General features: G+C 43.8%; 1 protein-coding gene across 1 annotated transcript in view; it reads left to right on the top strand.

Annotated features, from left to right (window-relative positions):
* The window catches only part of Gldc (glycine decarboxylase), a 71,238-nt gene that overhangs the window by 23,937 nt on the left and 28,735 nt on the right, over positions 1–18,566 (top strand). Inside the window, exons 4-15 of the mRNA XM_075973824.1 lie at positions 429–593; positions 2,338–2,415; positions 3,339–3,486; positions 3,806–4,002; positions 5,416–5,512; positions 8,049–8,154; positions 10,398–10,537; positions 11,097–11,177; positions 14,630–14,727; positions 15,161–15,245; positions 15,405–15,446; positions 17,066–17,208. Of these exons, the coding sequence (XP_075829939.1) occupies positions 429–593; positions 2,338–2,415; positions 3,339–3,486; positions 3,806–4,002; positions 5,416–5,512; positions 8,049–8,154; positions 10,398–10,537; positions 11,097–11,177; positions 14,630–14,727; positions 15,161–15,245; positions 15,405–15,446; positions 17,066–17,208 (1,380 nt within the window). The remainder of the gene's footprint in view (positions 1–428; positions 594–2,337; positions 2,416–3,338; positions 3,487–3,805; positions 4,003–5,415; positions 5,513–8,048; positions 8,155–10,397; positions 10,538–11,096; positions 11,178–14,629; positions 14,728–15,160; positions 15,246–15,404; positions 15,447–17,065; positions 17,209–18,566) is intronic.

Genomic DNA, 18,566 nt, shown 5'->3' with positions numbered 1-18,566 from the left:
GTCAGGTTTACCGGCAAACACCTTTACCTGCTGAGCTCTCACCTGTCCAGGTTCATCACAGAGGTCGGTCTGTCATCACGGGCAAGGGAACAGGGCAGCTTGTGTCCTGGTAGTTAGGAACCCGCCTTCTTTTTCATATTGGATGGTGCTGTCCACATCCAGGGTGAGTCTGTGCCCACATTCCGGCTGGGGCTTCTACCTCAGTTAACCCTTTCTGGAAACTTCCACACAGGCACACCCAGAAGTGTACTTCATATTGATTCTTCTAAGCAGTTTTAATCAGATTGATCATCTCAGAATCTTACCGATAGGTGTGTTACATAATTCTCAAGAGGTTTAGGGGATTGAATTTGAAAACAAAGACATTTCATGAGCTTTTCTGGATAGGAGAGGCACAGTCTGGACGCGGTCTTCTGTTTCCCCCTCAGGGTCACCCAATACACTCCATATCAGCCAGAAGTGTCTCAGGGGAGACTGGAGAGTTTACTCAACTTCCAGACCATGGTGTGTGACATCACAGGTTTGGACATGGCCAACGCCTCCCTGCTGGACGAGGCAACCGCGGCTGCAGAGGCGATGCAACTGTGTCACAGGTGAGAGGCTCAGGGACGAGTTCCTCCACGGCAGGGACATCCCCTAGTCCCCAGCAACCTCAGGTCTAGAGTTCCCCCCAAAAAAATAATTGGCAGTGGTTAAAAAATATTCTGAATGTGGGACAATCAAAGATTTAAAATTAAATATGAAAGATAATATTATCAGTTAATAAAAATAGTTCCTACCTGCCCTGCATGGCTCACCTTGAGCTGCTTCATGGAGGTGAATTACGCCCCCTCAGTAAATATTTGCTTCTTCCCTCCTTTCTCCTCGGGTCTGCATTTAGATTAGCTTCGTAAAGCAACCCAGAGAGTTAAATGCGTACTTTCACCTCGTCACTGTAAAGTGGGGTTGTCTCCACTCATTGAGTCCCTGCTGACAATTTTCTCCAATTTGTTTTGATTCAAACTGTGGGAAGTATTTCACACTAGGTGATTTTTTTCAAAAAAAAAAAAATCTTCCCAACTTGATATATTCCTTAAGTTGATATCTGTGCCAAATGTAATGGTATATGCTACAATCCTAGCACTCAGGAGGCTACAGCAGGAGACTTGCTGTAAGTTCAAGGCCAGCATGGGCTGAAATTCTGTCTCAAAACAGCCGCAAAACCAAACAAAAAATAGATTATATATAAATTACAAAACTAATTATCTGTATTTAATGAAAAACATCTATCAAACTGAGTAGAATATAATTCAAAGTAAAGTATGCTGTTTACTACTTCAAGTCTCCACAGGAACCATTGTGTGTTTACTGGGAAATTAATAGCTTAGCATTAAGTGTGCCTCTTTCTAGAATTCTTTTTTTTTTTTACTTTTTTTGTGTGTGAGAGAGAGTGTATATGTGAGTGTGCGTGTGTATGAATGTATGAGTGTGTGTATGTGTGTGTTTATATGTGAGTGTATGTGAACACATATGAAGACTGCGTGTGCGTGCATGAGAGTGTGTGAGTGTATATGTGTGTGTCTGCATGTGCGTGCGTGCATGTGCCTGTGTATTACCAAGGCTCGGAGACAACTTTTGTAGTCATTTTTCCTTCTACTCTATGGAGGCAGGGTCTGTCTTGCTTCACCCAGCAGAGACTCTATGCTGAAGCACCCCATGTGACAACATTCTAAGATGTAACACTTTCGAAGACTTTTTTGGGATAATTGTTTCAATTTCCTCTTATGCCTAGTATTTTTTCCCTTTTCTTTTAATCATATAGATTTTTTTAATTGAATTGATTTTTGTGAAGTTATGTTAGAACAGAGTTGAATTTCCGTGGGCTGCCATCAGGAGCTCCCAGTCATTAACCACCCAGTTCTACTTACGCCATGCTAGACTTTTCCTCCTGCTTTGCCTCCTTAGGAACTCTGAGTTCAGTGCTGGCAAAGTGGCTCAGGTAGAGAACGTGGCCAGGTTAACCCCCAGCAATACCTGTGCTAGGCTTAGCGACACACGCCTGGAATCTCATCTCAGCACTGTGGAGGCAGGAGGACCAGAAGCGGCTCAGTTGGTAGAGAACGTGGCCAGGTTAACCCCCAGCAATACCTGTGCTAGGCTGAGCAGCACACACCTGGAATCTCATCCTGTGGAGGCAGGAGGACCAGAAGTTTAGTAAGAACAGCCTGGAGAAGACCTAAGACCCTGCCTCAGCAAAGACAAAGAAAACAAAAACGAACAAGAAAGCAAACAAAAACTGATATTCGGAAACTCCTTTGGAAATGTTCCAGTTTGAATGTGCTTTTTCTTTTTCAACAGACACAACAAGAGGAAGAAATTTTTTGTTGATCCTCGTTGCCACCCACAGACAATAGCCGTTGTCCAGACTCGAGCCAAGTAATTGATTTAATTTGTGCTTTGAACCAAGGGTAATATCATCCTCCCTGTACCTCACCTCTCTTTCCCACTGCCAGTCTGATTGGACGTGAACCTGCTTTACGTTGAGTTTGCTGAGTTGTCTTTTCCTCCCTCCTTTCTTCCATGGATGTCTCTGCCAAGTACCTTGTCAGTTCTGGGGGTACACACACAGCGAGTTCAGCTGTCTCTGCACTGTAGCAAGTTTCTATGCTATTCTGTCATCGTTTGGTAAAACTTAAAACATTCAGATTGGCTTGTGGCAGGAGGATTTCAAGTCTGAGGCAAAAATGAGCCATGTAGTATAAACCTTTCGCAACTAGACATCAGGGCTATATAGCTCAGTAGTAGGGCACTTGCCTCAGATGGGTGAGGCCCTGGGCTCGATCCCTGGGACCATGGAGGAAAAAGTTAGACTCTGATCTCACAGTGGGTAAATACACACACACACACACACACACACACACACACACACACACACACACAGAGCAGAGTGAGGCATGCGTGTGAGTTGGTGGGGAGCACAGTTACCAAGGAAGGGCCAAGTATGAGATGAAGGGGGGCTGGGAGTGGGACCCTGAGAGGAAGCACAGGAAATGAATACAGTCTCTCTGGAAATAACGTGGTGCTCATTACATTTTCTGGGCTAGCAGGATGGATCAGCTGGCCTAGCAGCCTGCGCTCTATCACCAGAACCCATGGTAGAGAGAGCTTACTCTCAAATGTTGTCCTCTGACCTCTTCACATGTGCCTCGGCATGTGAGAACCAGCACTCACAAACATATCACACACATGTGCACACCTGTACACACACACACACATGCATACATGAACTCACAAACACATCGCATACACACACTAAAAATAATAATAATAATAAAGAAAATTTTCCCTTGTATTTACAGATATAGGGGGGTGCTTGTTGAGCTGAAGTTACCACATGAAATGGATTTCAGTGGCAAAGATGTCAGTGGGGTGCTGTTCCAGTACCCAGACACTGAGGGGAAGGTGGAGGACTTCACAGACCTTGTAGAAAGAGCCCATCAGACTGGGGTAGGTAAGCCCCTTGTTGAAGCCCAGGAAGGTATGCTCTACTTTCCATGTGTCTCCTGGTGTATTTTAATTCCTTTACAGTTACCACACGGAATGGTGAAATTCCCTTGCCCTGCCCCTTCCTGTCGCTAATGTCATTCACTAATCCGTGATGCTCAGTGGCATCCAGTAAATCTTTGTTGCCTGGATGAATGCATGAGCAAATGGAGTTCCCGAAATGCACCCTCCCTGCCAGTGTGTCTGTGGTAGAAACATCTCCTGGGGCTTCACAGCTTAGGAGAAGGTAATAACCTTGACCGCTTCTCCATTCCCTCTCCAGAGCCTGACCTGCTGTGCCACTGACCTTTTAGCTCTGTGTATTCTGAGGCCACCTGGAGAGTTTGGCGTGGACATTGCCCTGGGCAACTCCCAGAGGTTTGGAGTGCCACTGGGCTATGGGGGACCACACGCAGCCTTTTTTGCTGTCAAAGAAAGCCTGGTGAGGATGATGCCTGGACGGATGGTGGGGGTGACAAGGTAAAGTGTCACACCCCTCATTGTGATTCTGACCTTCCCTGTTCTTTCTCTTTCCTTTTTATTAAGGATTTATTTTCATTCTGTGTTCATGTGTCTGTGTGTCTGTCTGTCTGTGTCTGTGTGTGTATGACTATATGCCATGTGTCTGTAGGAGACCAGAAGAGGGCATTGGATCCCCTGAAGCTGGAAATATAGACAGTTGTGAGTTGTGGGTGCAAGGAAACAAATCAGGTCCTCTAGAAGGGCAGCAAGTATTCTACAGCTGAGCCACCTCTCCAGCTTCCTCGCCCTCCCCTCCCTGTTCTTTTTTCTCTGATTTCTCTCCAAATTTAATTGGCCCCTGTCAAGTAGATTAAAGGCAAGTACAACACCAACTAAGAAGAGGGAATCCATCTTGGGTGTGCACCGGTACTTCTGCACACTGTAATTCAGACAATATGAAAAAGTGTATGTATCCTTTGTAAGGTATGAGTGTAGCCATGTACAGGGAATCTCAGTTGAGGGAGGTCTGGGGAGATCTGCACATGTTAAGTGCTTTGTGTCTAACCAGATAGTTCTTATATATCCCATTGTGGAAAGAAGAACTCACTTATGCGAGCTGTCCTTCACACACACACACACACACACACACACACACACACACACAAAATACAAGTGCAGAAAGGTATTAAAGCATAAACTGAGTGTGATTCAGTTGGTGTCTGAAGGTTTCTGCCATGTGACTTTGAGTCTTGATGGCTTCTCTTTGATGGTGCTTCCATCCTAGGTTATGATTTGTGCTGGGGAAACCTGAGTTTTATCATAGTCCCCCAAAACTAACTATCTATCTATCTATCTATCTATCTATCTATCTATCTATCTATCTATCTATCTATCTCTATTTTTCTATCTACCTACATATAATCTATCTGTATCTATCTATCATCTAATATTTATATCTATCTTTATCCATCTTCATCTATATCTGTCTACCATCCATATCATCTGTCTATGTCCATTTATATATTACATGAAAAGGGAAGTCTATGAGCTAAGTAGTGAGACTGTTAGCATTTCTTTTCTGTTTTCTTCAAACCTCTAGTAGAGAAATTCTGTTTTCTCATTTTATCACCCTTTCCCCTCTATCAGCCCTTGGAGATTGAGCGACATACTCCCTGGTCCCATCACCCTGTTAGGCAGAGTAATTTTCTTTCACTGCTCCAGGCTTTATTGTACATGCCTCAGTGCCTCAAAGTTCAAACTGCAAACCTATAGATAGTCCTATTGAGAAAATGGACATTTGGAAGTTGGGTTTTTTATGAGCTTGCACCCACACCAATCTGCTGAATCCCCTTCAGCTGGGAACGCAGGTGCATCTCGGACAGTCCTGGGCTGTGATTACCTGTGCTGAGTACATGTGTTGTCTTGACTCAGGGATGCCACAGGGAAAGAAGTGTATCGCCTTGCTCTTCAGACCAGAGAACAACACATCCGGAGAGACAAAGCCACCAGCAACATCTGCACTGCACAGGTAAGTGTCGTATCCAACCTGACTGCTGTGTTCATTCTCCAGCGGCTGAACCACATGTGCAACAGCGATGGGAGATCTTGTGGCCGGAGAAGCCTGGTCCTGCATCCAACTGCCATCCTGTGTCACATACGTTTCCCATGCATTCATTTCATTGTCTTTAACAATACAATAAAAAGTACTCTCGGGACCGAGAGATGGCTCTGTTTCTCTCGAGGATCCAAGTTGGGTTCCCAGAACCCATGTGGTCCAGCTCCAGGGGATCCAAAGCCCTCCTCTGGCCTCTGAGCACACCTGAACGCATGTCACATGCATTCACAAAGACATACACATGCATACAAACACACCTACAGATAAATAAAATTAAATCTCAAAAAAGACTTCATTACTGGTCAGTAGTGGCACACACCTTTAATCCCAGCACTCGGGAGGCAGAGGCAGGCGGATCTCTGTGAGTTCGAGGCCAGTCTGGTCTACAAGAGCCAGTTCCAGGACAGACTCCAAAGCTGCCCTTTAATCCCCATGTGCTTTGAGTGTATTTATTATGAAGTACTGGGCTCATGGTATTTGATTCCTTAGCCATGGGGCAGTCCATATGGATGGAAATGTGACACCATCTCTTTGAGCTACAGTGGAAGATCTCCAAGAAGGAAGCCAGGAGGGCAGAGGTGACGTGATAGAGGGGAAGGTCCAGACGGGCATCTTCTGGTAGTCATAGAACATTCTTTTGGGGGTCATGAAAAGAGTTCTTGAAATTGACAGGAGAAAGGTAGTGATTCGTGGGCTTCTGACCTCCTTGAAGTTGCTTCAGGACTTGAGTCAATTTTAGAAACTCAGCGGAGGCCCAGTGTGAGCAGTACACACACACACACCACCACCACCACCACCAACACCACCACCACCACCACCACCACCACCACCACCACCACCACCACCACCACCACCACCACCACCAGTACCATAGCCAGGTATGGTGGTCCACGCCTTCAATCCTAGCACTCAGGATGCAGGGCCAGGCAGATCTCTCTGGTCTTCTGGAAGAGTACCCAGTGCTCTTAGCTGCGGAACCATCTCTCCAACACCTGTTTTTTTCATCAGATTTTATGTATGTATGCAGGTGAGCACGTGGCGGGGGGAGGTGCATGTGTGCCATGGCACACATGTAGAGGCCAGAGGATGACTTGCATGAATGAATCCGTTCTCCCCTTCCACCATAGAATCTGGAACTCAAACTCGCGTCATTAGGCTTGCACGGCAGTTCTTTTACCTACTGAGCCATCTTACTGGTCCTTTCTCTCCAGAGTTTGAAAATCATGTACCGGGCTGTCTACAACAAACAAAGCTATGTGGCTGCTTCATCTTCATTTCCTTTAGTTTGTATATAGCTCATGTCATCATTTTTCTGTGTATTTTCAGCAGTTATGAAAATGGTGTTTATAAACACACACACACACACACGTGTGTGTGTGTGTATATGTATGTATGTATGTGTGTGTGTATATATATATGAAAGAAAATCATGTTTGCTTTGGGGATGGCCGCGATCTGTCTTCCCCAATTTTTGTCTTTTCATTTGCTGACTGTCTAGTTTTTCATTTGAGTGTTCCTTTCTCTGATCTGTTCTACAATCGCTCACAGCACTCCAGAGTCTTTGCAAGGCTGCCATTGCTCTTGTGCTAAGGCATGGCTGGCCTTTCCTGGGCTTTCCCCTCCGCTCTCTCTGTGTATCATCTACTACTGCTGTATCAACTGTTGCTTTTCTTAGTCCTGCATTTTCCCAGTTAGCATCGTGTGGTCCCCCCTGAATTTCTCTCAGCATTGCATCACTGATGGAGCGTGGCTATTTTTTTAATCTCTGAAATTCTGTTAATGCATTATATTTTAAACCTTTCTAGAAACTTGTGGCCTAGCTGATATAAAAACAGTCACCATGTTTTGTACCTCTTCACACTTCTCTTACTTTTCTTTGAAACAGGGGACACCCCTGTGGTCAGGTGTTGCACTTCTGTGTCTGTTTTCATGTGCGTTCTAGGGATCTAAACACAGGCCCTTTTACTTGGTGTGAGTGCTTTACCCCTTGAGCCGTCTCCCCTCGCTGATGATCCCTTGGTTACTGCAGTTAATTACTCTATAGCTTTAGAAGAATTCTTTCCTTGGAGATTTTGGGTGTTTGAAAATTGCTTGTTGTTTTGATTCCTGAAGAAATGCTTAATAAAACTCCCAAAGCTCACATTTTCCTCACTGAGGTCATTATGACTCTACTGTCTCTCAACAGTAGATACTGCCAGGCGGTGCTGACGGCAGTCTGCCTTCCCCTCATGACTGACATGGCCCTGTTGTGCCAGTGAGACCCTTTTATGAGGGTTAGGATGACGACTTCAACACTGTTTTCAGGCTCTCTAATGGTCCTCGGCTGTCACAGAGTCATTTGGGCTCATTTTTCTTTATTTTGGACATCGTACCCCAGTCATTCCTCCCACCACCCGTCTTCTGACTCGTTGCACATTGTTGATTCCGCAAATGCTCTTTCTTGTTTCAGGCCCTCTTGGCCAACATGGCTGCCATGTTTGCCATTTACCATGGTTCCCATGGGCTGAAGCACATCGCTAAAAGGGTTCACAATGCCACGCTGATTCTGTCTGAAGGTGAGTCAGTTGTGTTCCCAGCGTAACAAGATTGATACGTGTGACTAGGTGCATGAAGACGGGGGTGTGTCCAACACCGAATACAAACAAAGGTCAGATAAGAAAGAGGACAATATCTTCAATATCTATGACAAGATGACATACTCCTATTCTTCTCTTTGTCTTAGACAGTGTCTCACTGTGTAGCTCTGGCTGGCCTGCAATTCACCTGTAAACCGAGCAGACCTTGAATCATGGTGATCCTTCTGTCTCTGCCTCCTGAGTACAGTGTGTCACCACACTCAGTGAGTGCTGATATTTGTAATAGATGAAGTTATTTATCTTTCTCACCCCAAATATGAAGACACAATGAACATTTTTTATGAGAAAATGAGCAAAAGCCATTATACAATTTAGAAATAGTTAAGTATACAAATAATGACCAGTGGTCTCATTAATTTCCACCTGATTATTAATCCAGGAACTATTTTATCTTTTTGTTGGGTTCTTGACAAAGTCTCGTGTAGGTCAGACAGCCTCAAACTTATGATGTAGCTGAAGATAATTTTTGAACTCATGATCCCCTTCCTGTGCCTTGCATGTGCAGACACGTGCCATCCATGCATACTGCTTTATTGTTTTTAATTTTTAGTTTTGTGTGGTTCTGGGGATGAAGTTCAGGACCCTAGGCATGTTTACCATTGAATTAGACTCTCAGCCCTTTTCCCTTTTCGTTGGTAAAAATTAAGAAATGTTAGTACCCCATTGGTGTAGCTTTTTTATGGATGACAATCCAACATTGTGTATCAAAAATTTTTAAGATGTGGGGAAGAAGGTATCACAAACACAAGGCCTTGAATTTGTGGGGAACCTTGAAGTTGGCTCAAGACACCCCCAAGATCAAGTTCTCAGACCAAGTTTTCAGCACAAAGGGGATTATTTGCCCTAGAAGGACAAAGGGCAGGGATAAAGGACCAAGACAGGGATGAGGAAGAGTGAGAAAGGGGAAGGGAAAAAGGAAAAGGGGGCAGGAGTTTTCCCAGAGGACAAAGGACTGCCTCTCAAAAACTCCTGCCTCTTAGTAGAGAGGAGACAGACGTGGCACATCGGAAATTGGCAGCTTATAAAGGTAAAAGGGGAAACATCCCATTAACATGAAGTGCTTAATTTTAATTGGACATGTTAATTAGGTGAGCCAAAGAGGACTTCTGATTGCTGGATTTCAATACTTTGATAGCTGGACCTTGGTAGTCAGCCTCAGGAGGAGGAATTGGCTAAATAAGGGAATAGACCTTGGGGAGTAGCCTTAGGAATGCAATATTACAGTTTTTAGCAAGGAATAGGGGATGGGGGAGAAGGGCAAGGCCTGCCAGAGCCACATGCTCCAGTGGGCTAGTGTCCCTTCACAGTTCAGATCTTCAGACCCCTCTTTAAAAGCTGGGGTGTGGCCAGATTGTGCTATAATCCTCCTAGCAGTGGAGAAATACTGACTAATGATCCCTGGTATTTATTAGCCCACTAGCTTAACTGAAGTGATACGCTTCAGATTGAGTTTGACCCTGTGTCAAAAGCAACAACCACAACAACAACCAAACAAAAGGGTAGAAAGGGACTGAAGAAGACAGTGTTGACCTCTGGCCTCCGCATGCACACATTGCACACACACAACAGAAGTGCATTTGACTAACGACTTTTAACTGCCAAAACAACAGCCAAAAACCAGCTTAAAAATTGTGCCTACAATATGATTCAGCTACACTACTATTAGAAATTTATCTAAAGGAAGTAATCAGATACGTGTGAAAAGATTGTCCCTTGAAACCTTGTTTACAATAAATTGTCCAGTCTTGGAAATAGATTAAATGCTCGAAACGCATAATTACATAATGGTACATCCATACATTTGACTACTTACTAGATAGTTATTGAAAATAATTATATGGGGAACTATTCTATAGACAAGCAAACACACACTCTCTCTCTGTTTCTCTCTCACACACACACATTACAGCCATTTCTAATATGTACATCAAAACTTATTTCTAGCTGATTGGCTGGTAATTTTTCTTCCTTTGTTTGATATGTGTTTCATGATTTTTCTATAACACAATAATAAATTCATTTAATAGCCTTTTAAAACAGCCACCAATATCCTGGCCAGGAGAGGAACAACCTACTGTAGGGGTCACCTCCTAATGTCTGGGATGTTAGTGGCTGTGGCTCAGAGCACTGTTAGAGATGAGTGTGTTCCCTGTCTTGTCTAGGTCTCAAACGAGCCGGACATCAACTCCAGCACGACCTGTTCTTTGACACCTTGAAGGTCCAGTGTGGCTGTTCAGTGAAGGAGGTATTGGACAGAGCAGCTCAGAGGCAGATCAACTTTCGACTCTTTGAAGATGGTACAGTAAGTGACACACTTAATATTTTTAACCAGTTCTTTGTGCTTTCGTGGATTCTCTCATGACACACCTTCCATTTTGTTTAACAAACGTTGGGATTTGGAGTCTATTTTTTTGTCATGTTTTAAATTTCCAACTTGTTGTACTGTGACTTTTTCAAAGAATAAATTGTCCTCAGCTTTTCTCAAGAATGGTTTTGTGGTTTGGAACTGTTCATAAATAAGGCTGTAAGTTAAATAACAAAATGAATAAAAGGATGGAAAACTTGCCACGTGTAGCTCCTATGGGAGCATCCTAAAGTCATCAGACTATTAGTGTCTATAGGTGTCTTGTCAAGTTGGAGACTGGTCTAGTCACTTTCCCTTAAAGATCAGCATGGTTCTAATGGTGCCTTGGTGTTGTAGAGTGCAGGAGGAGTTTGACCAGGACTCTCCCCAACCCCCACCCCCACTTTGCTTGGAATCTCGTAGAGTCCTGTCCCGTCATCATTGTCCATACCCCCTTCCCCCCCCAGTGGTCTGGAGATGGGAGCGGATGATTTCCTTTTGTTTTTTGTTTCTGTAGCTTGGCATCTCTTTGGATGAAACAGTCACCGAGAAGGATCTGGACGATTTACTGTGGATCTTTGGCTGTGAGTCATCTGCAGTAAGTAAAGACGTGGTGTCAAGAAGGGCTCGACTCTGCCTTCTTTGGGCCTGAATCTGAGTGAGAACAGGCTCAGGGGTGGCAGTGGCCAGTCTGCTGTTCAGATTATGGCACTGCCTGTCCCCTTTTTCCCTGTGACTGCTGATAGCTAAAAGTCACTGTTAACAGACTCTAGGCAGGCCAGTGCATCCAGGTTAGGTGGGTTATTAGTGATGCGGCACTCTGACTTCAGTACAAAGATTCGTGACATTGTATTCTGAGAAATTTACTATACTCACTCATTTAGAGAGTGATTTTCAAGGATGTAATATATGCCAGGTTATTGGCTATGCCATGAGATTATTATGATGGCAAATTGGACATGGTCTCCGCCTCTACTAAGTGTATAGACCAATGAGGAGCCAGACATATAAACCCAGCCTGGTCCATGAGGAAACTGAGCAGAATGGATCAGTTTCTCACCGGAGCTTGGATAAGTTTCCTAAACTAAGATCTGAAAGAGGAGGGTGGGTCCAGACGTCCTCTCTCTCCTGGGGAAGAAGTCATAAAAGGTCAGGAGGAGAGACAGTCCTGCAGCACCGAGTCACTTCTGCATGGTTGAGTGGGTGTCCACAGCGTGAACTATCAGGGTTGACCAAGGTGCGGGGTTACCCTCCCATAGGCTTGAAGAGAGAGAAGTCAATGGCTCCTTAGACCTCGGGTGAGAACTCTCAGGGGTGAGCAAGGTGCGGGGTTACCCTCCCATAGGCTTGAAGAGATAGAAGTCAATGGTTCCCTAGACCTCTGGCAAGAACTCTCAGGGGTGAGCAAGGTATAGGGTTACCCTTCCATAGGCTTGAAGAGATAGAAGTCAATGGCTCCCTAGACCTCTGGCGAGAACTCTCAGGGGTGAGCAAGGAGCGGGGTTACCCTCCCATAGGCTTGAAGAGATAGAAGTCAATGGCTCCCTAGACCTCTGGCGAGAATTCTCAGGGGTGAGCAAGGTACAGGGTTACCCTTCCATAGGCTTGAAGAGATAGAAGTCAATGGCTCCCTAGACCTCTGGCGAGAACTCTCAGGGGTGAGCAAGGTGCGGGGTTACCCTCCCATAGGCTTGAAGAGATAGAAGTCAATGGCTCCCTAGACCTCTGGCGAGAACTCTCAGGGGTGAGCAAGTTACAGGGTTACCCTTCCATAGGCTTGAAGAGATAGAAGTCAATGGCTCCCTAGACCTCTGGTGAGATCTACCCAGAGCACTCTGCGCATTCTCCATGGCTTGTTGCGTGGCTGTGACTTTAGTCAATATCTGTTGAATGAGCCAATGGAAGGAAGCTTTTATTACAGAAGCTTGAAATTCCTCCCACAGTGCATTAGTCAGCCCCAGATATTGAGCATAAACTATCAAGAAGCTTCACAATGCTCCCCCAATGTTGAATTTTATAAATTGAATAGGACCAAGTAAACGCTTTCACCTGGAGAGCCCTGGACTGATTTTCCTTAAGGTCGTTGATCTGTATGCATTTGAGGGATGTTTCTGGAGTCGTTAATACAAGACTCGAGATAACTGTATGTTTCCATTTGTTTTCTGTTGCTCTGATAGTGTTCTCTGACCAAACACAACGTAGGGGCAGGCAGGCGTGGTACATCATGCAGGAACACAGGTGGAAACCATGACGGAAGGCTGCTTACTGGCTCACTTTCTCACGCAATCCAGGCCCTCTTGCCCGGTGTGGCGACCTTCGTAGTGGGCCAGACCCTCTACTCTCCCATCAATCCTTAATCAAGAAAGTGCTTCACAGGTTTGCCAATCTGATGGAAGCAATTCTTCAGTTGAGACTCCCTCTTCCAAGTGACTTTAGTTTGGGTCAAGTTAACAAAAACAAACCGACACCTATCCCATTAACAAAGAGGGAAGAGGAACAGGCCACACATTTAAGTAGATATTGTAGACATAAAATTCTTTGATTTGCCTACATTTTCTCCCATTATTTGAGCAGCTTATTGGCTATCTGGATAATATCACTGATGAAAAACTATTTTTTATTTTTGCTTATTTCTTTCATTGTGCTAGTGATCTAACTCAGGACCTCACACACACTGGACAAGTAAGGACTTGACTACTGAGCTAGAGCCCTTAATTTACAGCTCTTGATTGCTGCTGTTCTTTTGGTAGAATGTACTAGGTTTTTAACTTGGGCCTTGCTTATGTAAGGCAAGTGATCAGGTCCTGAGCAATACCCACAATGCAAATGTTCTTATTTACTTATTTTAATTTGTTGTCGTTGTTGTTGTTGAGACAAGGTCTAGTGTAACCAACCGTTGAACAACTTTTTTTTTTTAGATTTATTTAGCTTTATTTTACATGTATGAGTTCTTTGCCTGTATGAATATATGTGTTCAGAAGAGGGTGTCAGATTCCCTGGAATGGGAGTGACAGAGGATTGTGAGCCACCATGTGGGTGCTGGGAACTGAACTGGGGTACTCTGGGAAAGCAATTAGTGCTCTTAACCACTGAGTCATCTCTCTCTCTCTTCATAAAGACTGATCTGTTCATCTTCTTGTCTCTACCTCCCTTGCACTAGGATTATGCTAGGTGCCACATGACCAGTCTGTGCTGTTCTGTGGATACAATGCAGCTCTTATGCACACTTCAGGAGCGTTCTACCAATTTAGCTACTAACTCAGCCTCTCAAATGCTTTTAATTTTAATGCAATAGAAGTCTGCAATGATCTCTGTGACCTTCATGCCAGCAGGGAGAAGAGCTGAGGGAGGCAAGAAGGCACTTTGACTCAACACAACTCAGCTATTGTCAGTTTGGTTCTAACTTTGGGAGTCTGATCCTGGGTAGTTATTTTAGGAGCATTAAGGCACAGCACAATTTGGTGAAAATTATTCTGGTGATGATTAACTCAATCCTGAGTATGTAACAAAGCATACATAAATCCCTGGAGGAACACATTAAGCTAAATACAGATCACATGTAACTATATAGAAACTCTGTAAAGTCCATAAAGAGTAGGAGTTTGGCTGAGAAAACTTGATTTGTTTATGATTGGTTGAGAAAAACAAATTCACAATAAGGATCTGGAAGAGTCCAGGGCTGGAAAAGTCTCCAGCTAGGAAGATATTGAAGATAGCACACAAAAGTCACCAGGGCCCAAAGCCGATCTGACCCAGCCTTCCTAGCAGAAAGTAGGTGTTACATTCCTTCTCTGAAGGACCAACCCTATGTGCTTAGCATTCCAGCTTCTTCTAGTTCATATTTGTGAGCACAAAGACCTAGGTGTCTCCTATGTGATGCGAGTTATCATTTTTTCTTTTGCTACTCATGCTTTTGGTATAGTGCTTAAGTGTTTAATTAGTTTGGTTTTTATGTGAATGTCTTGATACATTTGTCTTTTGAATTTTTAATTGAGCCTGGAAGCTTCGAGCCTTGCCCCTGTCCTTCAGTTTCCTCGATCTCTCTTGTAGGAGTTGGTAGCTGAAAGCATGGGAGAGGAGAGGAGAGGGATCCTAGGGTCTTCATTCAAGAGAACCAGCCCATTTCTCACACATCAGGTGTTCAACAGGTTTGTGTGGCTTCCATGGATTCTGCATTTTGTGTCCTGACAATGAACCAGGGAGCTTGGGAGAGCTGACCAGTATAGGTCCCGAGTTTTTATTTTCAGCCTGGCTCACTAGTACCAGATATAGCCCATCTCTGACGTGAGTCAAGCTTACCTTGTCTTCTGGCTGTTCTACTCTCCTGGGGTGGGGAGGGGAATTTGCAGATGTCCTTGTTAGGTTGAAGCTCATCTCAGGAACTCTGTCTTCTTCCCATTGTTCTCGTTTTCTTAAAGGTAGCGTCTTGCATCAGGTATGTGCTAAGGTCCACCAGAATCTCTGTCCTTCCCTCTGACATGCAATTAACGTGGCTTTGGAGTTAGCACTCCTTTCTTACTGTGGATGAGGATCAGCAGGACTCTAATTCAATGGCTCTGACCTTGTGTTCTATGTTCACAGCTATCACTCGGAAACCAATCTCGTCCGGTACATGAAGAAGCTAGAGAACAAAGACATCTCCCTTGTTCACAGCATGATTCCACTGGTAGCTGCTTGTGGCCTTTCTTCTCACTTCCTCCCGTTGCATCGTAATATCTAATACAATGCAAGGGGGAAGAAGCAGTACCTGGCGGGAGGTGGGAGGGTTGATAAATGGGCTGCAGAAAATCATTAATGTGATGCTTCTTGGATCTGCTTCTTCAAGGGATCCTGCACGATGAAGCTCAATAGCTCCTCTGAACTCACAGTAAGTAGGTCTTGTCTACAAAGCGGGTACTTAGGGATAAACTCACAGTAAGTAGGTCTCACCTATGAAGCGGTGCTTAGGGACAGATTTCCAGTTTGTACAGAAGTGGATGGAAAAAAAGCCTACCTGAACTGTGACTGTGTGCTTTAAGTTCCTTTACTTTGCCATTCTGCGATTGGCAGAGACCCTGATATTTCTCACAACTTCATCAGTTAAATTTATGGATAAAGCCAGGTGTGGTGGTACATGGCCTTAATCCCAACACTCAGGAGGCAGAGGCAGGCAGATCTCTGAGTTGAGGGCTAACCTGGTCTAAAAATTGAGTTTCAGGACAGAGAAATTCTGCCTCAAAAAACAAAACAACCAAAAAATTTATGGGTAAAATGTATTCTTACTATCAAAGTTTTAAAACTAACCTCTGGATAGTTTTAAAGCCAATGATTAAAATAGTGGCCCCAGATCAGTGTCCCAAATGTCTGAATCTACAAACATGTCTACCATGCCCAGCAGTATAAAATTATTATTACTGTTAGTATCTTTTATGGGTTTGTTTATTGTGTGTGCACTTGCATATGAAAGCCACAGTGCACAATGGTTCTCTCCTTCACTGTGTGGGTTCCAGGGATCAAAGTCAGGTCATCAGGCAACTTCATCACTGTGTTGTCTTGCAAACTCTGTAAAATTAATTTTTCTTTTAAATTAAAATAGGTGACTAGTTTTTGTTTATTTGTTTGTTTTGTTTTCTAAATCTGGGCTTTTAAAAACTTCTGTTTTTTTTTTTTTTTTCCAGTTTGTAGCTAGCCCCAGAGGTAGACTTAAGAACGTTAGCGTGGGCTGGAGATTGGCTCAGTGGTAGAGCACTTGCCAGGTATCCATCGGCTGTGGTTAGCTTCTTAGTTACAACAGAAAAAAGATTAAAAGGCTAAAGTAAACTTTTGTCAGTTGCATGCCTATAATCCCAGCACTTGGAAAGCAAAGGCAAGACCTTGAGTTCACATGTCAAAAACCAAACACACGCAAATACCTCTCTTTAGAAATCCACTCACAATATCAGAAGGGTGAGATCTAAGGTTTAAGTTTATTTGATTAACATGGTGTTGTGAGTGATGCTTATCTTTACAAAGGCCAAGATTGTTCCAGTAGAGTTAATGTATTCATTCCTTTTATTTTTTGGATTATTCTGATGTTGCAAATCATTTTATGCAAAGGAACTAATTTCAGGTTGTGTTAGGAAGGGCCTTTCCTGTTTGCATGTCTGTCCATGACTGGTTCTGCTCAGTGAAAAGACAGTACCATGTATGCATGTGTGCACATGGAAGAGTTTGACTAAACTCACTGCTTCATGGATGTAAGTCTGTTCTGGGAGCTTTCTGCTCCTGGATAGGTAGAGTAGTGTTTCTGTCTGAGTTTTCTTTGTGGCTTCTATGTTGCACTTGTACAGTGTAGATAGTAATAGTTCTTCTTTCGTTAGGGTGTGCAGAGAAACCAGATGCACGTTCTGAGTGCCTTGATAGTCCCTGGCTGCTTGGTGCCATTCTTGGTCATCATCATCATCATCTTTAAAATCATCGTTACTTTTACAGTGTACATATGCTTATGTTCCTCTTCTTGCTCCTCAGCCCATCACGTGGAAAGAATTTGCTAACATCCACCCGTTTGTGCCTCTGGACCAAGCCCAGGGATACCAGCAGCTTTTCCAAGAGCTTGAGAAGGACCTGTGTGAGCTCACAGGTTATGACCAAGTCTCCTTCCAACCTAACAGGTAAGGGGCTTTGTTCCCTCTTGGTAGCAACTGTGTCACGCCCACCTCCAAAAGCAAATTACCATTTCTATGTATCCTACTTAGGTGTTACTACGTATCCTGCTAAGTTGACTGGGCACTTAGACTCTACTGCAGGGGTATGCCCAGAAGTCCAAGGTGCCCTCATTTACACAGCTAGAAATTTGGTGACCACTTGTGGTCTGGACTTAGGTTTTTCTACCATGTGAACCATTCCCTGCTGCTCCTTGGGCTTCCTTAGGGAGGAGTGCCTCTCCTGAACTCAGGTTCCTAAGTTCAAAGGAGAATGTTCTAGGTGGAACTATGCAAAAAATATAAGTGTTTCAAGCCAAGCCTTCCAAGTTCCACAGGACGCTCTGAAAGTGAAACATGGTGCTTCAATTTAGATGTTTTTATTTTATATCAGAACTATCCACAGAAGCCATGTGTGAGCAGAATAATCATAAATTTTGACATGAAAACTTTGCTTAACAAAGTCACCACTGGTCTTTCTATTTCCTTGGGATATTTAGATGCTAAATGTAAAAAAGTCAAAAAAATTTGTCTCTGCTGGGCATGGTGGCATGCTCCTGTAATCATAGCATTCAAGAAGCAGAGGTAGACGGAGCTCTGTGAGTTTAAGACCAACATGGCTCTATATAGTGAATTACAGGCCAACGAAGGCTGTTTTTTATCCTGTTTGTTTGTTCAATCCCTGTTTTTTTCCATTTATTTCCTTAAAGTATAAACCCAGGGGACATTTATAGCCTGGCTGAGAAAAGTCTAACGATATTTAATTACCTTTCCATTGAGCCCAGCATGAATTGCTTCAACTTGTTCCCAGAACTCCTTGCCATTCTTAAAATCACCGTAGAAACCTATGGTTCAGAATTATGATACAATGTTCAAAGGCAAGCAGAAATAAAAATGTATTTCCCAGGGATACAAAGAGAAAGACAAGCTGAAATTATTGTTAGTATATTTGGCTTCTAAAGTTGAGGAAATGTTGTACTGACTAGTTTAATGTCAGCTTGACCTAAGGTATAGTCATCAACAGAGGAGAAAGCCTTTGTTGAGAAAATGCCTCCATAAGATCAGGCTATAGGCAAGCCAGTAAGGCATTTTCTTAATTAGTGATTGATAGGGAAGGCTCAGCCCATTATGGGTGGGGCCACCTCTGGGCTTGGTGGTCCTGAGATCTATAATAAAACCAGCTGAGTAAGCCATAAAGAACAAGCCAGTAAGCAGCACCCCTCCATGGCTTCTGCATCAGCTCCTGCCTCCAGATTCCTGCCCGATTTGAGTACCTTGTCCTGATTTCCTTCAATGATGAACAGTGGCATGGAAGTGTAAGCCAAGCA

Source organism: Microtus pennsylvanicus, chromosome 5, assembly GCF_037038515.1.
Source record: "Microtus pennsylvanicus isolate mMicPen1 chromosome 5, mMicPen1.hap1, whole genome shotgun sequence".
Taxonomy (NCBI): domain Eukaryota; kingdom Metazoa; phylum Chordata; class Mammalia; order Rodentia; family Cricetidae; genus Microtus; species Microtus pennsylvanicus.
Note: the sequence above shows the minus strand (reverse complement) of the source record. Positions and strands in the feature narration are given on the sequence as shown.